Genomic DNA, 24,768 nt, shown 5'->3' with positions numbered 1-24,768 from the left:
AACAGAGTCCAACATTGAGATGTGCAACTTTTGAGTAATAACTGCAACACAGTTGACTGGAAGTACCCATGAAACTTTAAATACAACGAAAGATGTACGTTTCGTCCAATAATGCTCCTGTAACATAGTGCACATTCCTGTAACTCCTGTAACTCCTACACTTAAATAACTATTGCACACACTTCTTTTCGATAGTCTTTACAATGGTTTTTCATATTATTGTCTATTTATGCTTCTCTCCTTGTAGTACTTTCTTTCATTTTGATATTTTTCTCACGCTATAATTATTATAATGCAATAAATACCACGATTCCTATGTTACTTCAATATAAATGTCATTACATGTCTACAGTATATTAGAGCGCCACTGATAGAAACCACATACAAAAAATATAAAGTTTGATATGGATGTATTTGTTTTTTCCATGACATAATATAGCTGAATAATAAACCCGTAAAACCTCTCTAGATAAACTAATTAATGGCATCTCTGTTTCTAAAGAATGTCAATATCATATAATAACCAGTTTATCGTTATATTGGCCTGGCTGATTTATTGGTCAAGCTAGACTCTCTTCAATAACTGTACAGCGTTACAGTGAACTCTTCTTGTAAATGTTTTTCAGTGAGCCAACTGTGCCTGATCTCTGCCCTGTCATAATAAGTTCACAGCTTCCTGACAGGACAAAAGGCATTTATACCAGACTGAACGTTTAGTCTGAACCGCCCTTGGCCAGACAAGTTTCATAGCATGACCGAGGTCTCAGATGGGGAATTTTTTTTTTTCCACCAGATGGAAAGCTGTCAATCATCTCCAACAGCCAAACTGGTACGCGGATGAAAACCATTTTAAAGCAGGCGCTGATAGACCAAACAAAGAAGTAAAGAGAGAGTGCAAGAAATAAACAAAACAAGGACATGCTCATAGAAAAGCAGCTCTATAGCACCACTAGAGGTCTAAAACAGGCCTGTGTAAACAGACACATAATCCTAAAGAAACTTAAGACGAAATCTTTTAATGGACTGAGTTTTAAAAGGGTGTTCCCTGTTTGTGCTCAATCAACAGAACGAGTGTAAATAAAATACAAGAAGAGGGAATCAAAGAGAAAAACTGAGAACAATGACAGACAGAGGGCAGCAGAGCGAGACTGAAAGAGTGAAAGACAGAAATAGGAGAAAGCGAAGAAAGAGGGGAACAACGTGGTGCAACAGAGCTCGACATATCTCAGTACATGTTACATAACCAGGACATTATGTCTTAATGTATACAGACCTGCTGTGTGTGTGTGTGTGTGTGTGTGTGTGTGTGTGTGTGTGTGTGTGTGTGTGTTAATGGAGGGCAGCAGGGGGATGCACAGTCAGTCAGACTGCAAAGAACGAAGGGAGGCACAAGGGGGGTGTTCATGGGAGGGGGAGAGAGAGGGGAGGAAAAGGGTATCGAGTTTCCTGTTCACCCCCCCACCCCCCTTCGCATCTCACAAAAGGTCAGAAAGGTCACCAATGACCACCCCCCTCCCCAGCCACACACACACACACACACACATCACACACACACACCCTACCCCCACCCACCTCAAAGAATCCCAAGACAGGAAGTGCAAACCCCAAATCTCTAGAGATTTGTTTTTTTTTTTTAAGAACAGCCATGGAGGAATGCTTTACTCCTTCTCCATCATACACACATAGACACACACACACACACACAACATACACAAAGAGTGAGTGTGCCACCCGTTCACTTGATCCTCTTCACCCTTTCCCCATCTCAGACACTCTCTCTCTCGACATTCGACCTCATCTTGGTCACGTCGTATCGCAACACACACTTTCTCACTCTCTCACACACACACACACACACACACACACACACACACACACACACACACACACACATATATATACTCCACGGGTGGAGGAGCTACCACTTCACGGAGGGTTAAGTGGGTGAGCGTCCGTTTTATTGCCCATTACAGCCACGGATCCATTAAAGCTCTGTGCGGTTTCTCACTAGATGCTAATTGCAAAAAGGAGGCTACGAAGAGGCAGAAAGAGATGGTAGGCGATGGAACAGAACGGCGGGCATGTTGGGGGGTGACACCCCTGCACCACATGCACACAGAGAGACACACACACACACACACAGACACACGAGTGCCTCGTCTCAGTCAAGATGGAATCTATTATTCCTTTGTTTCGCTGCAGCTTCTGGAGGGAACTGAGCCTGGCTGAGAGGAAGGGAGGGAGTGTGTGAGACAGAGAGGGAAGGGAAGGAGGGAGGGAGGGATTCAAGGTAGACAGCTGAATACTAGCGACAAACTGTGTGTGTGTGTGTGTGTGTGTGTGTGTGTGTGAGGGAGTGAGAAAGACAACAGTACGACAAAAGGCAAGTAGGAGAGTGATGGACAGACAAAGACTGCCAAAGGCAAAGAGCGAGGCAGAGGAAGGGGGTAGCTGTGCATGAGAGAGAGAGCAAAATGTGCAGATGTAGTTATAGATATATAGATATAGATGTAGATAGCGCTATGGCGAGGGAAGAGAGAGGAAAAACAGAGATTGAAAACAAGATACAGAAATCAAGAAGCAAGAAAGACTAAGACACAAATTTCAGACATTCAAACTGGTTTTCATCTTTATGTGCGCTGATGAAAAGTTTAAATACAGGCAGTAAACATATGGATGCATTAAGGTTGCTACACATCCATTTGCCAATTTGTCCCAGTGGTTATAATGTTTACCCACAGACACAACTGCAAAACTGTTAACAGGGTACTTCTGATGGCAAACTTAAATTTTGCATTTAGTAGAATGATTTTCTTTCTCTTATTTTGATAGTGACAGAGACAGGAACAGGAAATGCACAGAAAGAGAGTCAAAGATGGTTACATGTGACAAAAGGTCCAATGTTGCAGTTACACGATATGGATCTTAACCACAAAGCCTCTCGACACACCCTGCGATAATTTTAAAGCCGTGGAGATTAAACATTTGTCAAACTCTCCCACAGCCCAGAAATGCAAAAAACCCGCATGGAATAATAATAACGTGAAACCTACGGGGAACATGTATGTGTGAAAGCAAATGAGAAAAAACTTGTTTGGCACAAGATCTGCAATGAATGAGTGCCCCAAATATGTTGACACTGCTGGACAAATTATTTTAAAAGTTGCCTCACAACAATTGACCTTGCCATCACCTTTCTCACAAAAGCAGATGGTGTGAGGAGCAATTAAAAAAAAGGTTAAAGGACAAGTAGCAGCATCCAACTCTAAAATCATGTCCAAAGTAAAGTCTCAGTCCAACCCACAGTCCAAAAAAAGTTCATATTAAACGTGTGATCATATGAAAAATAAAAACACAATCAATCCTAGTTTTAACTTCTAAAGATGTAGATGGTTGCTATTTTGACTGGAGAGCAGACAAACAACTTATCAGTTTGGCCTGAATGTCAAGGCTTACTTTGAAGTATTACATGCATTTTAACGTTGATGTACTGCGAGGTTACGCTTAAAACGCCAGATTTCAGATCTCCTCAACAGGGCGAAGCTGCTCCTTTGAGGGCAGCAGGAGGTTAAATGACAAATCTGACATAGTTCAGGGTGTGTGTGTGTGTGTGTGTGTGTATTGTGTTTGCATTGTGCGTCAGTTTGACATACAGCTATGTGGAGTGGAGTCTGGTTACACTCTAGCAAAGGGAACACCTCACAGGGCGGTCTGTCAACATACTTTCTATGTTATGTGTGTGTGTGTGTGTGTGTGTGTGTGTGTGTGTGTGTGTGTGTGTGTGTGATGCAGTAAGACCTTATAAGGCTGTATGGTTGGTTCAGTTACAATAGAGTGGGGAAAAAAAGAAAGAGCGAGAGACCACTGGTGCAAGAAGGTGAATAAAATACACTGAAAAAGAGGGATAGACGGGAAATGTGAGAGTGAATGAACAGGGACAGAAAGGTATAGTATGAGAGACAGGCAGAGGCAGAAAGAACGATGCCAAGAGGCTGCATGCTTTCCTCTCTTTCACCCCATTACTCATCCCTGCTCTGACTCTGTTAACCCTGGCTCTCTTTTCACCCCTCATCTCCTCCCCTCTCTTCTCTCCTTACTATTCTCTCCTCTGTTTTAGCCTCAATCCACAAAGCTTAAGATGCATTTAGGAACCGAGCAGCCTCGTGGTATTTCCTGCATTTGGACTTTTTTTTTTTTTGTTTCCTTTAATGCTAAATTAAAAAAGACGAGGTGAGCAAAGCAAAAAAAAAAAAAAAAAAAAAAAAAAAAAAAGACATAACTTGAATCTTGGGAATCAGCAGAGAGCGCTACATTAATAATAAAACTCAGTATTTCCCCACACTTTAAACGTCAAATTCAAGGACTTTGCAGGCCCAGTACAGCCTAGACAGCATAGTTTAAAACACAGATGAAGGTTTATTACTGCAACATGAAGACAGAGCAATGCAGCCTATTTCCATACATAAAGTTGTACAAAATATAGAAACTATCTGTTTTTAAAGACTTTAAAGGGTCTTGTTTTGTTTCCTTCCTTTTCCTTTTTTCATTTCAAGGATTTCCAGAACCCGTGACAAACATGGTAATGCGTTCATTACTGAAGTATCTGGCAACAATTCAACAAGTCTCCACAGTAAATATCTTGAAGGTCTCATCAACCATCCACACAAGATCATATCATCAATATACAAATAATCTTTGTGCTTTATTTATCTTTAAGATTTCATTACTCATGCCTTTCACTGGTTGAAACCTGCAGAGCCATGGAACAGGAAACATTTGCATGCAAATTAACTTCTTCAAAAGTGCCAACGTGCAACTCATAATCCTGAGTTAATGTTTAGCCACTGTGGTTGACTTTGCATAGGTTAGCCAGGCTTTAACTGAAGCCTTGTTATACTGTTTTTTTTAATGGCAGCTCAGTTACATTATTTTTAACTCTCTGCTCTGCACATATCCTGATGCCTCAGTTGACTCTCAAGAGATCAGTTCTCTTTATCTTTCAGCAATTTTGCTGACAAACAGGACTTTGTAACTCCACATCACACACAAAAGCTGCAGCAGCAAGAGTTGGAGCAGAAAAAGACAGAGGCAGCAGAGTGGGGTAGATGCTCGTGCAGGAAATTATATTTATGGAAATGGCCGCTTCCTGTTTTCCTGTCCAAACCAGCTGACCTACAAAACCCTGAAACACCATCGACCGATATAAATGCTGTGTGAGGCCTGGCAAATACTGTTACAGTTTTGGCAGCTTGCCCCCACATAAATTAACAGCTGCTTAGATCAATGATGTTTTCAGTAACTTTCAGGTATCGTTGTGTTATAAAATAGAGTTTTCAAAAAACTAGAACTTTTTGAGTTTGTGAAAGAATGGCCATAATTCAATATATCAATGACGCTACACATAGCTCAGGTCAGACAGTCATTGCCCTGCTTATCTGTCAGAATAAGTGTTTATATTGTGCTTAGATATGAAGTCAAACTGTGATGTTCCAATTAAAACTCAACACGTTTGTGGTTGATTAAGGGTGTGGTGTGCTTTGGTCAGGAAGGACCTCGATCTCTGATAACAAACAACAACCGGTACCTTGATGTCAAAGTTGCAGTCAAAGCGCTTGATAAGGACGATGAAGGCGCCCGTTAAGTTGTCCCTCGGAGGGGGCTCGATGGGCTCGCATGCATTTTCTGGACGTGCCCCAATCAGGAAACCCTGTAGGGATGACATCATCAGACAAGACGTGGTGAGAAAAATACATGATGACTTACATCCAAATGTCATTCTTAGGAAGTAAAGCGAGGAGTCAAATTAAGATACAAAAAAAAGATATCTATTATTTATAGAAGGCACTCTGTAGCCCTAAAAAGCAACAATACAAAGCAGAAATGTATTATGGGACTTGTAAGAAGAGCATTTTTTGGATGACAAACTAAAAACCCTTTTACAAAAAAAGGATCCTCAGTTGAAAAGAAGCAGTAATACAAATTAACTACCATATATCTAAAAAAGTAATGACCTTGTTTACTTGTTCATTCATTCCTGCACCAGTGCTTGTGTCCTCTAATGTCAATAAATAAAAAGCTACACTGAAGCAGTTGTTGTTCTGCTGGAGTGCACAGTCTGCAGGTTCAAAGTGACATTTATGGTCATTAGCTTTCTTAAACCTCTGATACACAGATACATTTAGGAATGGGAACCGAGAACCGGTTCTAAATTGTGTGATCCATCAGAATTGTTCCCGCATCTATTCCTTTTATCAAAGCCGGCTTACGCATTGTAAAGGAATGACTCGTGCATAGTGGAGGAAATGTAATCGCATTGCTTTGTCCGAATTTCAAGACCTGTTTAGTGAGTCTGTGTGCTGTTAAAGAGGGCAAAAACAACACAGTTACATCACAGGACCCAGCGTCAACTCCATGACCCAAAGTCTGAGCAGCGCCATCTTTGTTGAAGCCTCCCGCTGCGCTCAGATTAACAACATCCTCAATCACAACCACAGACGGAAAACAAACTTCAGAGGGGGGGAAACCAAGATGCTGAGAGGCAGGTCAGCTGCAGACCCAGCACTAACACTGGTAGATCAAACATAAATTTAACATGGTAATTACATACACAATGAACTGAAATGAAGACTGACACACTAAAATCATGCACGTTTTTTATATGATCATGCAAATTTGTGTGCTGTGGTGTTTTCAGCTCGTCAGGGTCTCGTTTTTGCCCCGTGAAAACGTCGGCCTTTTATTCGCCATCTCTCTGCAGCTTCCTGTCTTAGTCCCATTTGCAACAACTGATGAGAGTGAGCTAGTGAGAAAAGGGCGACAGAGAGAGAGAGGGGGGGGGGGGGGGTTAGACAGAGTGATAAAGGGAAGGAGAACAAAAGCGGAAAACAGCAAAAGCTAACAAATATGGAGGCAAAGGGAAATAAGAGACGTACTGAAAGATGAAAACAAGAAAAAAAAGTGGACAAAAATAGAAAGGTGAGGACAAACAGATGGTGAGAAAAGACGAAGCAGAGCAGATAAATAGAGAAAGGAAAATACACAAGAGATGACGAGGGAGGGACCTGATGTGATATACATTTCTAAACCTCTGCTGCTCTTATGCAAGTGTAACTAACACCACTGTGTGTGTGTGTGTCAGAGGCAGGGTGGTAGACAAGAAGTGTGAACTGTTGTGGGACTCTGGGACTCAGCTCTCTCTCTCTCTGTTAAAGTCAAAGCTTTTAAAAAACCAGCATGTCTATCAAGGAGAGTCATACTCTCTCTCTCTCTCTTTCCACAGTGACACATCACATTTACAAACAAAACGAACCACGGCGCACGAAAGAGGAGACAAAGTCGCTGCCAGAACGCGCCGCCTGGTTGCGGTTTGAAAAGGTAAAATTCAAGGGATCGTCTGTGAAATCTCACATCGGGGGAGGAGAAACATGTGAGGAATCACCCACGGCCATCCCTCACCACCATCACCTCTGGGCGCCTCCTCCGGTGCAGCCCTTGCTGCTGAATGACATCACTGTGCCACTGCCTCACATTCCCCTTCCTGACATTGAAACCAGTGGTGAGAGCGCCCTCTGTTGGGGTAGAGGGAAAAAAACATCTAGGGGAAAAAAAAATAAAAAATACCTGCCAGAGCTGCAGAGAAGAGAGGACGGTGAAAAACAGGAAATAACTGGGGAAGGAGGGGAAATCCTGAGAGGAGATGTAGTTAAAATGCTATCTGAGCAAAGATATCACATTAAAAAAACCACAGGACTCCTCTAGTGCCAAAACAAACTGATTTCTACTGCTCTAACCTGGGCTTTTCAGGTGGTTTTTATTTGTATCAGTCTGTAGTGCCCCTGTTACTGTGAATATGAGGCTCTGTTGTCTGCGTGTGCCTGGCTGAATTCATGCTGTGCTTAAAAACATCACTTAAACAAATGTGGATACAGTGGAGACAGAAAAAAACAACAACTATAAACCAGCTTCCACAGAAAGCTTGTGTTGTAAAGATACCAGACTAAATTCCCCTGTTATTGCATTAGTCTTGAGGCAAGGTGTAAAGATTTTGGGAAGAAAAAAAAAAAAAACACCAAATGAGGGGAAACTATTCATCCAGCATGTGATGTTGGACGTGTTTTAGCTCACACACTCTGTCGTGACCCAATTTGCACAATTTAAGAGTGTCAGAGAGGAACTGTAGTGAGAAGGTGGACCCAAGTGTCTTATGTTGTAGTATGAGTGACCCATGGCTTCCAGTGTGACAGTAAAGTGTCTTAATCAACTAATAATGATACAAAAGTGATTAGCTGAACACGGTCCTTCCCGTTCCAGATAACCAATTGAGATATCACAACTGTTGATACAAGCTGATCTGAGATCTGTGCACTCATTTTCCTAAATGTAAACCACATTGTGTGGAATCATTGTTATGCAACATGAAGTCATGAATTGCTGCTGCGCTTAAAAAGGAAAAAGGAAGCTTCAGCTGAGATCTAGATGTAAATACAGTTCGTAACAATGGAGAGACTCAAAACCAGAAAGACTTTCTCTTGTTGCAGAAATTGATTGTGAGGAGGAAGAAGGGGCTTTCTCTTGTTGACTATTTCAAATTACTTCATAATGATCACACTTAATCCTGCCACTAAAGACCTCACTACCGAGCCGGTTTGCAGATCTGCTCTGGGTTCAGATGTAGAAAATAAACAAAAAGAGGAATTAATAACTCTCTAGCCTGACTGGGGCTTCCTGTAAGCAGATTAAAGCTTGTGTGACTCCATACTCGGTTTGAACGATGTTCAGATTCCTCCCTAAACCACTTCAAAACCCCTCTCAACCATATGCATCCCCACAACAACAGGAAGCAGGTGAAGCTGCAGAGCGTACAGACAAACAGACTAACTATAACCTCAATATTTACAGTCCTAGAGTGTTGAACCTTGATCTCCTTACTGAAAATGATCCCATTACTCCACTCAACCTGAATAGGAATGCAAGTGAAATGGGGCAGCTGCAGTCTGAATGTTAAAAAAAATATATGGGTTTGTTTCTGGGTCACATTCTAGAGTGACTGAGAAAATGTGGTTGGGGGGGATAATGAACAAGATATGCCTGAAAGCATCTTGTAAAAGCTTGTAGGTCATCCAAACACTGACAGGAATAATCTGCAGCTATGATTATTTCATTTCCATACATTTACCAGAACCAGGCACAAGACAAATGACTCATGCAGGTCTAGTAAGTGACTATATGAGTGCATTTCCACGAAACCCTTTCGATCCTAGTTGCTTCAAATCTGACAGCCGGTTATTGTCACATTTTTACAGTGAATCACTGTGAGATCACAGCTGTATGCTACATTTTCACAGTCAAATTTACAGTTGTATTACGATGACAGTTTACACTTATTATTACAGCAGCAAACTGATAAGTGTCACATGATTAACTGTGAAGTTGCATACAGTAAAAACAGCAGTACACCGCTAAATTACAATAATAACTGTTGTGAAAATTCAGTATACAGCTGTGATATCACTGATTCACTGTAAACTATTTTAACATTCTCTTACTGCGAAAGTAATGCACTCAGTAGCCAAGAATTTACTGTGAATGTGTATAGCTTCCTTTCAACGTCAACTTTTCCCCTCTTGACATATTGGATGTGCATGTGATCATGTTTGAACAAATAACTGGTTTGACTATTTGCTTAAACTAAAAGAAAGAACAACATCAACCTTCAAAGGTCCTTGGAGTCCTTGCAGACATACATTCAAGCATGCTAGTACATTCATGACCTTGTCGACAGTTTGTGTGATAACATAATCTCTATATAATCTGAGCCTCAATTTTCTTTCAAAGCTTTCTTCATTTTAAAACTTCACACTGATCACACCTGAACCAGCACAATTTGCGGAAGATAACCCATGACTATGACTAAAAATCTGAGCGCCAACCTTGACTTATTACGGAAAATTTCGTGACAACACAATAGGTTACTCAATATTTTGCTCTTTTGGGTCAAGGATGTTGCTTCAACAAAAATTAGTCATGGCACAATCTTATAATGGACTGTATTCCTCCTTCACTTCACTCCTTAATAGTGTCTTTTTATAACATCACCTTACTCAGAATATGTTCGAACTACTTGCTTATAAGTGTTTCCAAAATCGGCCTAGTCTGTCTGAATCCAGTGGGTTAACACAGACCTACGGGCAACCTAGAGGCTTCAGTTCAATTTAAACTAAATGTCGTTGTGAGGGGGAAATAGAGCAACCAGAGGAAGCCTATGCAACCACAGGGGAAACAAGCAAGAGTTTTTGATATATATACACTAAGTACGGACTCAAAGTACACAACCTCCACAGTATTTTGCTCAACAACACTAGAGGCAAGATGTGACATGGGAGTGTTTTTGCTTCACTCACTTTACTCCACCAAAAGCCTGATGAAACAACTGCAGTGTGATCGTTCTGTAGAAGACAGTTTGGGGATTTCTGGATAAGTACTCACATTGCAGCCAGGCTTTAATGGTACATGAAAAGGAATACTTTTATTTTTACATATTTTACAGGGTGAGTGTGTGCTGGTTAAACCCAGGCCAAACCTCAAAGACTTTCCAAAGGAAACCCGAGCATTTCTTCACAGACTGTGTCTACACATCAGTCTATAATTGTGGAAGTGAAAACTAGAAAAATGCCAAGTGGTGTGTGCAGAATTTGCTGCGAAAAGGGAACACAGTTATTCTGAGTTGAGTATTGTTTCTTGAGCGGTATCATATCTGTATTTAATTGTTCTCTTCTTTTTTAAACTTTATGTACTGTATACACATTGGCAAAAAAAACAATGCACTGCCGGAGCAAAACACTGCGAAACATTTATGCTTTACAGTCAAAATGTTCACATGACAGGGTGTGGATTTTAAAGGGTTCAAACTTCTATGTTACATTTCAACTCCACCTTGATCTCCGAAATCAAACTACTAATCAGTACAAGTGAGAAACTAAACAAAGCATAACTCTTGCATACCGTGGGTGTGCACAGGCTTGCAGTGGCCTTGCGTTGAGACCCAGAGGCAACTGTAAACAACCCCGGTTGTGTAAGTGAAAACAGGGAAGGCTCTGTTTGAAGCCTTGTTCCCTGTGGGGAATCCTCCAGAGACAAATAGGCTTGTGCTGCCTTGTGATGCCAGAGGTTTCTTCAGGCATTTTACAGCTGCAGTGCTGCTAGGCTACAACATCTGAAGTGACTTTATCTCATAATTAAAAAAGGTTATCAACTTTTCTTTTAATGTACAGTGCCACTTGATACGATGTATACACCATGTTCACAAACTACTTCAGAAACACTTTATAGTCACAGAAACTGAAGTCAATCACTCATGTATGGTGTAAGTGGTTAATTATGTATTCCAGTCTGAACAGCAGGTGCAAATGGTGTTGGTATATTAAAAATGCGGTTGTGGTGGGGGAAAGAAAAAGGAACCTTTGTTCAAATCTAAATGGCATCAGACAAAGAGTGAGCAAGCTGCCAAATATCTAGAGAAATCTGCAGTGCAGAGGCCTGCATGGTGAGAAGTACCATCTTGTCCAGTAAGGAATGATGGGAAGCACTTCTCTACTCCTCCTTAATATGAGATAATGGTGATAATGTGGGGGTATTCTTACACTAAAATCTTGCTGAGTGCAGCTGCAAATCACAGCTGTAACAGCTCGCCGCCTGACTCACTCAGACAGATGCAGACAAAGGCAGGACAGAGGAGGATAACTTTAAATTGGACAGATTGAGTTTAGCCCTCAGGGACTAGGGCAGCATGGCACATGGCCTCTGGGCCTCGACTAGACAGTGCAGCCGGAGTTCAGCAGTGGAAAAATAAGACGCAGAGATTAAATGTGAAAGTGAGAGAGATTCGAGTCATTTCTCAGGTTATAAAATCTTACATAAGATTATTTAAGATTAATATGCTCTCTAACACAAACAGCAACATGTCTGTGTGCTGTTTGCCTCGACGTTACACATAAATCACAAGTCTTTTTTTTTCTTAAGTTCATCACCACACTAAACTCCTAAAGGCTACCAGCCTACATGAGTCATGTTTTACCTAGAAGACGTTATAATGCTTTTCTTTGTCACCCGTGTTGTGAAAACATCAGTTTCAAACGCCGACATGCTCCATCACGGAGCATCTCTTCTGCCGGGATGCTGACAGCGTTGTTAGCCAAAGATTCAATCACAATGGACAGCGGTAGGGGAGGTTGTATCACCGTCTGGATCAAAAGTGGTTTAGCCAACTTCAGTGACAGTCATCACGGGAGCGTCAGAGCAGTCGCTGCCTTGCCTCGCGCTTCTCCACTTCCATCACTTTGTGGTACAATTTGTTCTGATATTCGACTGACAGAATGAGCGTCGACTTGGGGTCTTCTCGACTGGTAACCTAAATCACACATTTTTCGGAAGCAGCCCTACTACACCAAGGAAATTGCCACTACAATAGATAAGCAGTGGGGAGACTTAACAGTAAAATATTTTTTAGTTAAATTTAATAATAGCCCCCATTAATATGGGGAAAAGAGAGAGAGTGTTACAACATGCAGCTATTTACTATCGTGCCTATAAAAACGGGTATTACAGATACTATGGTGACCTGATGAGGTGTTAAAAAGTTATTTTGAAATTCTACACTTGTAAAATGTCATGTTTTTAGCTGGCATTCTCATTAGTGCCACGTCTTTCTGTTAAAAAACAGACAGTGGCGAATGGTAAAACAGCAAACGACAGGGTGTTCAACTTTACAGTCTTCATGGCTTGAGGTCGATGCTAACAATCATCTCAGCTCTAATTCCTAAAATACACCAAGGGGTCACAATTCATGTGACGATGCCAAAATTATGCTGTGGTGTAACGATGCCAAACATAGCATGCTTGTATTCAGCTAAGTGGCAGTAATTATAAATGTCCAAATGCGCAGTACGTAACCTGCACGCCTACGCAAACACAAAACACGGCACCGTATTTTGCCATCAGCTTTCTTCTGTTCTCTAAAAGCATTTGTAGAATCACAACAACAACAACAACTGGGCTCTTGACTGTGAGAAACGCCACAATGACCAGCTCAGATAGCAGACATGAATCATCCCTTCTGTTTGTGAGCTTTGCGGATCAACCAGGCTTTCTGGTTGGGGGGGGTGGCATACAGAGACCTCACGGCTTCACACACATTATTACAATCCTTAACATAGTGCAGCAATGTGTAGGAGCGGTTTCATTACATACCATTAAACTTTGATGGAGCTTCATCCACAGTGTCATTTGAATACTTTTTGCATTAGATTTACATCGTGTGCTCTTTGGAGTCGAGCTGACAGCTGCTATATATTCGCTGACATTTCTTTTGCCTTTCACATGTTTTATAAAATGACGCCGATTTCTGATGTGGCCACAAACATGAAAAAATGCTCACTTCCTTAACTTCCATATATGATCTTTTTATTACATGAAAAACACTGAATCAGGAATATATCTTTCCCCTTTACCCAGAATCATTCTTTTTTTTTATGTTTCATGGTTAAACTTTAATTTAGCTGAGCTGTAAAGTGAAAACGTGCCTGAAAAATGTTTTATTAAAAAGATCATAAAAACCTTTGAATGGTTTATAGGGACTAGAGTCTAGAAACAAATCGACCCCTTAGCTTGTCATACAAACATCTCTGACCCTTCTGCACTCACCTTCAGTCCATCACTGGGTAGCCGATAGCCAAACCGTGCAGGCAGGTCATCAAAGTTCTCCGTTTTGTTGTCAAATGAGTACTGAAAGATGGAAAAATTAAGTCTCATTACCTTTAATTCAAGAAATGTAATCATCTTGTGTGGGTCTTTTCCCACTGGAGCTGTGTTTCTGCATAAGCGAGGGTGTAACTGTATTACAATGTTACACTATTGTTGCATGTTCCTACTACAACAAGTATTAAGGAATACTCACGGCAGCGATATCTGCCTCCACGGGCAGCAGGTTGAGGAAGGCGAAGAGCTGAACGGTGAAGATGGTGTAAATCTGTGTGGCCGACAGCATCAGCATTCCCAAGGAGAGCAGCATCTTGGCATCACGTTACAATCCCCTACTGCTATGCCACATACACGACCATAAACACACACACAAACGATCACGCACACTGGCCTGCAGTGGAACGCGTATACAGCGTATATACACCGCTTCTCGTCGTCACACCTAAAAAAGAGACAAGTGTTTGTGTAAAGTCCCAACTCACATGCACTGATAAAACAGCATTGAAATGTATTGATTTAAATGTCTTAATTAAGACCAACACACCTGAAAAAGGTGCGTTTAGATCTATGTTTGCATCAGAAGCAGCTACTCCTCTTGTCATTCAAACTCCAAAATGACTATTTTTGATTTGATGAAACCAGGAACATAGTTTAACACAGGATGTATCGTATTTTTAAGGTACTACAAGCTGGTTTACTGGTACGCATATAGTAAAGAGGGGTAATGTGATCTCGCACAGGGCGGCCTTGATGGGACATCTATAGGAAATATGTTGCTGTCATCAAAGGGAAGTCTGAGGTCAAGGAGTGCTACAACAAAACAACTTTTATATGCAGGTGTGGTGTTTCTAACACTGGTGTGTGTTCACGTTGGACTGTTTTGTGTTATTTTCAACCGTCGATTGCTGCAGCAGTTGCACTTTCCAAGACTCGGTCTATTCTAATCCTGCATCTGCTCTTGTGATTATCTCACCCCACATGTGGAGGTTTATGTGGAAGTGGAATTTGGTATATTGCTGATCACACATTCAGATCCAACACTGAACTCAATCTGCAACAGTGTCAATGCAGAGCTGATATTTTGGATGTACATACAGTCTTTGGAGACGGCAGACTCCAAATGAGTACATTTTCATGAAGCTACTGGCTTGGCTTACTATCACGACTTTCATGCTGCTAGCTCCCGGGAGGCTTCGTGTTTGTGGCAGTTGTGTTTTTTAATTACCTCATGAAGACTGAAGTGGATCAAAGCATAAGGGGTACGAGCTCACAACGGGGGCAGCATGTGATCAGGTCAGGAGAAACCGACAGCTAAGGGCTTGCCAGCCTTTAGACCACTAAGCTGTGTTGTCTAGAAAAAGTAGGGAAGTAGTGTTTGAAGAGTGTAGTCTTGTGTACATATGTTTTCTAATTAAATCGATATATATATTTTGTTACAATGGATCTGGTCATTAGACCACTTCAAGATTAAACTAAACAAATGGGGACATCTAAAAAAAATGTAAAAATAAAAAGCTTCAGTAGCACCTGTCCTCGTTCATTCGTTAACACTAGACTGCGTCTTAGCACCTGCACTCACTAAACTACTTCAACTCAACTGTAGCAATATGTTTGATTCATTTTGGCAAAACATTTTTCTTTTCCAGCAGACGCATCATTTAAAGGGTAAGACAGATTCTGTGTCACACTTGCCACAAACTAAACAAGTTTTTGTAAACATATTTTAGAAATACAGACTAAATTCTAAATTAACTGTATTATCCAAATATTAATTGTCATACTTGGTGAGAGCGCAACTTGCAGATGAATACTGGAAATCTAAAAAGAAGATCTTTTCATAAAAACACAGACGCTTTATCCGTCTGATCTGTACAACTCACTTTAAAAAGTACTAAAGTTCAATTTTAAGCCATAATCACATGTGTGTGTAAACGGGAGGGAGGATTCATTATGTAACTTTCCATCCTGACTGTCCTACTAATGCTGCTGATGCCATATCCCACAAAACAAGCTCTTACATACGGAGTACTTCTAGTAAAACATGCTGCTCTGTGAGACTATTCCTCAATCAAGGTTACAAAAATAGTCAACAACAACCAGCCATCTAATTATCATCACCATGGAAAAAATATTTTGTCATGTGATTTCAACCCTAGGACTATGACAACATCACCCAACATTCAAATGTTACTGTATCATCTTGGACTATATTTATATATGTTTCTGTTAATGTATTTTAATCTGTTACACCATTTTCTGTTTTATTTATTTATTTAGTATCTTTTTTTTAGCTATCTGTATTTTTTTTTTTTTTCCTTTTTGAGCTTTATTTTGACAGAGACAGCTTGAAGAGTGACAGGAAATGTGAGGAGAGAGAGAAGGGGAGTGACTAAACGACACCTAGCTACCTGTATATTTTATTACGCTTTACCTTTATTCTTTTTTCTTTTAACAATTATACATTTTAACGGGTTAATTTCTTATTATTCATTTTATTTTATTTATATTTAACCTCCCTCCAGTGTTACCTCACTGCAAGATGATTAGATGGCGCTTCCTTAGTTTGTGTTACGCTTCGTTTACAACAAGGTGCGGTGTTTGGGTGTGAAGCACTGTGTGTTACAATGTTTTGTATGAAAAGTGCTATAAAAGAAGTCTGATTGATACTACACATATTAAGAGCATGAGATATAGATATGTTTTCTTATGATTATAAGAAATTTATATTGCAGTATTGATCATAACGCAGGAGATTTTTAGGAAATTGAATTGAGGAACTGTTTATAAATAAAATAACATAATGGGAATGTCTGTTTCGGGCAAGTTTAAATACCTGTAAAATCAGAAATCAATATACTTATTTATATTGTTGCAAAACCCCTGTGAATCCAATATCAAATCCATAAAACAAATTAAATTTTACAGTATACATCACATGCATTGCATCAAATGTCTGTGCCAGTTTACACACATGTTGTGTTTTTACCTGCAGGATGTTACCTGTTGTTACCTTATACACACCTGACTCGCATTATTATTATTATTATTATTATTATTATTATTATTATTACATAAAGATAATTATGTGTCAGGACAATCAGAGACATTATATTCAAACTCTCAATAACAAAAAAAAAGGGGAAGTGAACGCAACATGACATCTGAAGGCAGACGATGACTAAACATCAAATGACACAAATCACACCGAGGTAATGATGAGATGGCTAAATTCACAAATCAGTGCGATTCAAATCAGTTTAAACGCTGCCATCTGAACCAGCGTTCAACTTTTATTTTTTTTTATTTTTTAAACCACAAATCTGAGCGAATAGTTTAATCACGCTTTACACACCTGACTGATTTAACACGTACAACCAGTCGCGTTAATGTCATGCAACTTGAGTGAGCTGCGGTTGTCCTGGCCATAGTTATACACATAAATAAATGATGTGGACAGCCTGAAAGCTGCAGCTGGCCGCAGAGACAGAGCGTACTGTACCCGTGTTAGCTCCGTGCTAACACAGGTAGCTCACACGTCGTGGGTGTTTACCTTTATTTCTGCTGGAGGTTTATCTCGTCCAGGAATTTAGCTGCTGCCAGTGACATCGCCCTCCTTTGCTACGCTTCGTGTCAAGGAACATGCACGACAGCTTTGGTTTCGGATGCACTTCATCCCGTTTGAACGCTGGCTCCGTGAACGTGAACTTAAACGATACAGTTTAATCCCCCGTCCGCTAGCTAGCTGCTGCTTTCATGTGAGAGCGCAAACTTCCGCCACATGCGCCGCTCAGACTCCGGCTTCTGATTGGACGAGCCGCCTGCCAATCATTCTGTTCCGGAAATGATTCCAGACGTAAACATATCCACGTGATAGCCACACACAATCATCAGCTGCCTCTGAACCGAGCAGCTACATCAGCTCATTAAGATGTTAACGGGAAATTTAAATAAAAACAATATATTTTGTGTGTAAAAAAAAAAGTATTTGGTGTTTTGTCTTCAGCACTCATTCCTCTTCAAAAATAGTCTGGAAAACAGCTGACACTTTTAAATCTCTGGCACCCTCTGTAGTAAATGGGGTGTATCTGTTTTTAGGGGATGCTTTGTGTCTGATCAGTGGTTGTAATCCATCTTTTAAAGCCTTTTTTTCATAGATGCTATCTACCACAGGTAGAAAATGACATTTTCACTATTACTATTATTGTATGTAGTGATAGAGTGTAGAATAAAGCTTTGCATTCATAACATGTGGAGAAGTATGACCACACCTTAAAGGGAGTACTTTTCATTTAAAATTTGAAATATATTTTTACCGTTATATTATACTTCAACGCCGTCACTTACTTCATTACTGCCAAGGTCAGAAGTAAAAGGTTCAATTTAAAAATCCTCTAAATCATAGAAATGACAGTGATCCTTCCTAATGAACCAATTACAGAAGAGAAAATGAACTATACCAATAAATATAGATATCAGCGGCATAAAACTGTATTTGAGATTCAATAAAAAACATGAACAGTTCAGGAAAAACTACACCCGAAATTAAAATGACAAAAAGCTCGACTTAAAACTCAAAGTTTAGAAATTCACAATTTGCAACTTGAGAACCTTGAGAAATGGAGTCACCATTTGCTGTGAGCCAAGACTGAACACAAAAACACTGTGGACAGCTAAGAACTTTAAAAGGTCAAATGCAGATTAGCAGTTCCCTATAAAACTATCAGGGAACATTTCAAATTACTGTAACGTTCCTCCAGCACAGTGACAAATTAGTGGGTAGTCCTAGTAAAAAGCAGAGCAAAGTGCTGACGTAAAACCGTGTTGGGTTTGATGCCATGTTTTCAACTGGAGTCACATATAAAACTTTTGACACTTTACTGTATTGCATTGTTGTGTAATGTCCTACTCCGATGATAAGTCTACAACCACAAATGAACTTTGGGACTAAGATTCTAGCACGTGTTGTTAAGTCTTGTAAAAAGGTCAGGTGTACACATGTCATGAGATTAAATCAAACTTCCCTTTTGTGGCTCAATAACAACCATCGCATGCAACACTACATTTTGTTACTATCTGGAAATGCTGACATCTATTTCTGCTTTGTGGAATAAAATATGTTTACCTCTTCTCATGAAAACAAAATTATTCCAACTTTATGGGCAACAGTGTACTTAATACATAGGTCTGCATGATTTTGTACAATGATTGTTGCTGGTTTTCTGTCAACAAAAAGTCATTTAAGTCTAAACTGCACTTTAACACATGTAATTAACATGTCTTTAACATGTGTATAGCATATTTATAATTTAGGATTATACCATGATTTATCAGACTTGACTTTTTTTAGGTAAATTATTCTCTCCAACATTTTTCAACATTTTAAATCTATTTATCCTCATTTCTTGCATTTTGAGATTTTCCTATTTAATATTATTTGAATGATTCTTTTGAAAAATGTGCTCCCTAAGTCAAAGTTAATCAACATTTCTACAGGTGACATTTTAGAAATATAAAAAAAAATTTAACACAACTCGAGATTTTTCTTTTTTGATTTTTGTTGACTTGTCAGAGTAGTGTGCTCTCCAAAATCCTCCTCACCTAACTCCTGCCCCTTTCCCTAGACGATGCTTTTGTCTCTGAAGAAACACACCACACACACTCCTCTGTCCGACCAGAGCACCAGAGAGGAGCCAAATGGACGGAGGACAGATGTCCCGACCATGAGGGTTTTCATCAGCTTCGAGGGCTCCTGTGAGCCTTTTGACATCCCTTCAGATCAGACTGTGGGGGGCATGAAACAGATGGTGAAGGTAATAAAAATCTACAACAGTAGTGGCCCGGGGCCATCACTGTTAATGGACTTTCATTTCTTGATAGGTTTTAAGTGAATTAAAAAACCAGCCTGATGATTTTGATGCATTACTGGAGGGGAAAGAGACTGTCTGATGGGTTTATCACAACTTTGGCATTGTGTTGCTTGTAATACTATGCATTGGTATTGGTGTGTGTGTGTGTGCACTGAAAATAACAGTTATTAGTTATCAGTTAGTTATTACCATATATGTTAATAAAAGAAAAAAAAATCCATTTCTGGATAATTTTTTTTATTCAACTTGCACGATTAAGCAAATGCAGCTACAAAGACCAAACATTTTTAGTGTCTGTAGTATTTTGTATCTTTGTTGGTCAGAACTCCGTCATGCCTCCATCAATTCCCACTCTGTTTTTTTCTGCAGGATCACTTTCTTGTGAAACTTTCTGATGACAAACAGGTCCGGCAGTACTTGGAGCTGAGCTACGGTGGTGCAGCGCTGCAGGACAACTGGGCTCTGTGTGACGTGGGCATTACATGTGGCAGTGCCATCCGATGCCTGATAAAGGTATTAAAACATAAAAAAGGGTTTAGAGATTTGGAGCCGTGTTGGGATTTGCAGTAAATACAATCAGCTTACAATGATGCACATTGAGAGAGGAATCTGAAGTGCCTCTTTGGGCCTAAAATGCTTTACATAAACAGATAATTGCACTGGTGCACAAAAGCAAAATTAAATATTAAAGAGAAGATGTGCAAGATGTTTGTATGTAAAAACTACTCCTTATATTTTTCTAGAGAAGTCAGAGATTGGTACAACTTCTGCTCCTGGAACTAGTGCATATTTAGTTTCTCGCTCAAGAGTACTTCACTAGGTTTGTGAGCTTTATGCTGGCCTATATGTTGCAGTCCCCTCACGCACTTCATGCAATCACTTCTTTTCACCTCAGGGCTTCTAAAATTAGTATCTTAGTATCTCATTGCATACATATTCATTACTTGGGATTACTTCTCATCAAAGAAATCCCTCTCACAGTGAGTGAATTTTGTCTCACACTGGTGCTCTAATAGGGAACAAGATGTACCCATGTGAGTGGCAGCTTGCAGGGAAATGAGTTTATGGCTGCCTGAGATCTTTAGTTTGTCCTCATTACTCAGTTTCTAGTATTGGGACAAATTCCAAGCTTATCACCAGGCAACCTTGTGTAAAAGTTGATAGTGGTAAGCATGTATGTGTGTGTGTGTGTCCCTTTTCAGCTTTTGTCATCATTTAACGTCCTCCCATAAAAATAGTTGTTTTTTCCAAGCCTTGTAGTGTTTTGGTCCAATTTCAGTCTCCAGACTTTTGTATGTCTTCGTCTGAGCCACTTTGCTTTTACATTTCACAACATGGTTAATTCACATTTTTGCCCACTTTAATGGGTCACCACTGGTTCTCAAATGTGTACTTGCTTATGTAGGTCTACATATAATTCAAGTCAAAATCATTTGTATGCAAGCTTTTTCTGATAGATCAACATAAAAAAAAAACATTCCAGGTTCTGAATTTTTGTCTGCTTAAGTATCAAGATAATTCAGTGAATGGTATACTTCAGCCTTTTTAAGACAGAGTAGCACTTCTTTTCATGTGATTGTACACAATGTCAACCACTGAGTGGCAGCAAAACGCTTGTGTGGGCTACCTTTGGTGTACTTTAACCTAAACATAAATACAGATAATAGATGTAAAATTAAATTAACAAAACAATACCTGTCACCTCAATTTTTTATGCCTCAACTTTTAATTGTAAAACTATTTGATTTAGGAGTTAATGGTCAGTAAATGGTGATCATTGAAAGGCTTTCATTCGACCACAATAGTTTTAAACAATTAAAAGGCAATTTAATGGACTAAAAAAGTAAACTCATGACTCATGTACCTCTGACTGTTTTTGTTTTGGCTGAGGTTTCAGGGTTTTCAGCTCAATGCAGCACTTTTGTAGATAGACAGGAATTAATCTGGTGACTCCAGCTACTCTTTTGTCTATTAACAGCAAGACTATTATGCCATCATAATTATTTTTCAGAGTGAACAAAGGCCTGTGATACGCGTGTTCAATGCTGTGACGGGAGAAACCTTTCCAATCATGGGAAGTGAGGCTCTTTTGCATATGTCTGTTGCTGGATTGAAAACTGTGGTGTCCATGCAAAGTGGCCTCCCCGTCAGCACCTTCAGACTGAGCACACCCACTGGTGTACAACTCTATGACTGCAACCAACTACAAGACTATGCCGTTGAAGTGGGTATGGTCTGATTTCTCTCTGTGCTACTATGTGAATGATGAATAGTTAGACGTGTATATTGACTTTTAAGTTCATTTAAATTGTATAATGCATGCAGCATCAAGTCTGTATTTGAATGTCGTTGTTAAGAAATACTTTTAACGTCAACTAAGACTGATAAGACAGAGAAACATGTCACAGTTTTGCATGTTAGAATGAAACATAATTTTCTGCCCTCTCCAAAGCCATGCACAAACATATCTGAAGTTATAATAGAATACATTTATTTTGAAATCCATACAATTCTTTGTTTTTCAACAAAGGCACCACTCTCCGTTTGGACACATGGGATGGGTGGGTGAAGTTCCTCCAGGGTTGCCTCCTGGGTCATAAATTGACAGTTCAGAGCCACCTATCACAGAAGAAGCCAGTGATGAGGTCAGAAATGAATAAAAGCGTGAGAACTGTTGTTGTGCCATATATATCAATAATGAGTCCAATCCTACACACCAAAGTGATTTTTTTTCGTCCTGCTTTTCCAGGTTTCAACTGCAGGTAGCACTATACATCGCTGCATCTTTAGGCCACTTGGATCTGGCTGACTGGCTGCTGGAAAGGGGGGCACACGCTGAAGAACCCGTAGGAGTCCATCCATACCGCCAGTGGTGCCACCAAACAGCCCACAGAGACACCGGAAAGTGTCCCATCCATATAGCTGCAGAGAGCAATCAGCTCCTCATCCTGAAACTGTTCATCACCAAGAAAATCTTGATCTTGGCTTGTCAGGACGCAGCAGGTCGTGACCCTTTGAAAGTTGCTCTTCAGTGTGGTCACAGGGACTGTGTGCGCTACTTAGCCAACAAGCTGTACTCAGTAGTATCTCTGCCAAACATGTCCCTGCCCATGCGTATCTACCTCCAGATAAAACGCTGGGCGAGTTTGGGGCAAAAAAAAGCATCTTCCAATCGATGCCAGTACACCTGTGCTGCCTTCAAAGCCAGGATAGGGGATACGCTGCTGGTAGATGGCTTCAGTGAGCCAAATATGAGCTCCAAATCTAGGAAACCTGTGACCAAACCCAGTAGAGGAATCAAAAACAAAGCTTTGCACCCATTACCTCCTATCAGCAACTCACACCTTGCCTCCGAAAGGGTGCCACCCCAACCATCCAGCCTGCAGTCTGTGAGCTCTGGTGACTTTAAAGACATGCAGAAAAAGCAGAAAGAAGATGTAAAAAGTGCAGAGGATGGCTTACTGGATGAAATCAGTCATCAAGACAGCAGCAGGGGCAAGTTTATATTGCCACGAATCACAAGCAGAGAAAACGTTCCCAAGTGTGTGTTTCCTGGTGCATCACCAAAATCTTCCCATTTTCTGGAGTCCTCTCACCACTGTGGCAGAACACCAAGAGAAAATGCCATATACTACATGACCATAGCCAGGTCTCTTTTATTTATACTGTATATGTTCATGCACAATAAAACCACACGGATCTCCTAAATGCCATCTTATTTGAGGCTCAAAGAAAAGGATAGTTATATAACAGTGAAGCATTTATTGTCTGTAATTCTGTCTGTTACTAATTTCTGATTTACTGCCCTTGCCAAGTAGGGTAGCTGCATTTACTTTTGTGTAAGTGGACCATGTACAGTAATTCATTAATTATATTAAAGGTGCTGTCAGGCGTCTGTAATGAGACTGACCTCTGCACTACATTTACATTTTATTTGTGTGCTACGCGGTTTGGTGATAAATGTGAATATTTTAATATCTAAATTTTGTGGCACAACACAAGACTTTATCTTAGAGAACAATAAGATGTAATGTGTCAGAAAAAGTCACTAAACACTAAAGGACTGACATAACAGAGACCAGTTTTGACTGTAATTAAATGTATCATTATCAGTATTGATTAATGAGGATTTATAGATGTTAATCAAATGATGTTTCTCTTATACAGTACCTTTACAGAGATGCCTTGGTCAAAGCAGCTGAGTATAGCACGAACCCTCATCAGGAAGCACGTCCATACCATGGCCTGATACTGGATGATGGATCCTGATGCCACAAGTCCCAGATCTATCTCCCATCAGCCCAACCTCGCATTGGCTGCCTGAAATGCTGTGGACAATGAAGAATCATTCAGACAACTGAGGAATGCATCTCAGGCTTTGTGTGTCACTGAAACTAAACCTCTTTTTTTATTCTACATTCCTACATGTTTGACAAAATTCCAAGTCAGGAATAACCTTACATTTGAAAGGACTGGCGTTCGCTCGAAATTAAAGGCTGAGAGTACTAACATACTGCATCTTCTGTTCTTCTTCAGTTTCACAATTGCTTCCAGTAAAAACCTCAAAGACCAGGCCTGGAAGTGTGTCTCTGACTTTCAGCAAGGGCTGGAGACAAAAGCTGGTCTTTTGAGGTTTTTACTGGAAGCAGTTGTGAAACTGTGAAAACAATATACCTGCACACATAGTGAGGGCAGAAGATGCAGTAATAGTAGTAATAGTAGTAGTAATAGTGGTTAAAAATCAGAAAACAGTGAGGTAAGAGTTACAACAAAGGTATTGTAAAAAGGACTGACACAGAGACTGCATTTAAGTATACTGCATAAGTATAAACTAACGTTAGCCATCTGATTAGTTATGTTACACTGTTATTAATGTCAGGAAGAAACTAAATATCACAAGTGAAAGTTCCAGACAAAGTTCAGCATAGTAATTAATCTAGTATAATTACAACAGTCCGTAAGGACAAAGATAAGTAAGAGTAAAATACATAGCACAACAGTATTTCAACAGTAAATGCTACTTATAATGTTGAGTTAACAACTTATTAGCCTCATGCAGCTAGCTCAGTATAATGGCTGGCTTGGTTAGCAGTTAGCACGCTGATAATATTCAGAATTTTATTGAATCACAAATCAACAGTCATAA

At 40.0% G+C, this 24,768-nt stretch overlaps 2 protein-coding genes across 2 annotated transcripts in view; one reads left to right on the top strand and one right to left on the bottom strand.

Annotated features, from left to right (window-relative positions):
• The window catches only part of rnf13 (ring finger protein 13), a 39,285-nt gene extending 21,740 nt beyond the window's left edge, over positions 1 to 17,545 (bottom strand). Inside the window, exons 1-4 of the mRNA XM_019273282.2 lie at positions 17,306 to 17,545; positions 13,952 to 14,197; positions 13,699 to 13,779; positions 5,585 to 5,707 (exon numbers count right to left, since the gene is read on the bottom strand). Coding sequence (XP_019128827.1) covers positions 5,585 to 5,707; positions 13,699 to 13,779; positions 13,952 to 14,065 — 318 coding nt within the window. The 5' untranslated portion in view covers positions 14,066 to 14,197; positions 17,306 to 17,545. The remainder of the gene's footprint in view (positions 1 to 5,584; positions 5,708 to 13,698; positions 13,780 to 13,951; positions 14,198 to 17,305) is intronic.
• A 1,901-nt stretch (positions 17,546 to 19,446) lies between these two features.
• Positions 19,447 to 23,891, top strand: LOC104923518 (protein ANKUB1). The gene is made up of 6 exons (XM_027290248.1): positions 19,447 to 19,565; positions 19,992 to 20,135; positions 21,634 to 21,850; positions 22,153 to 22,267; positions 22,372 to 23,059; positions 23,790 to 23,891. The coding sequence occupies exons 1-6, from the start codon at positions 19,476 to 19,478 to the stop codon at positions 23,889 to 23,891; spliced, it is 1,356 nt and encodes a 451-aa protein (XP_027146049.1). The 5' UTR covers positions 19,447 to 19,475.
• The last annotated feature ends 877 nt before the right edge of the window (positions 23,892 to 24,768 follow it).

Source organism: Larimichthys crocea, chromosome XVII (assembly GCF_000972845.2).
Source record: "Larimichthys crocea isolate SSNF chromosome XVII, L_crocea_2.0, whole genome shotgun sequence".
Classification (NCBI taxonomy): domain Eukaryota; kingdom Metazoa; phylum Chordata; class Actinopteri; family Sciaenidae; genus Larimichthys; species Larimichthys crocea.
The sequence above is the reverse complement of the archived record's forward strand: the minus strand, read 5'-3'. Positions and strand labels throughout refer to the sequence as shown.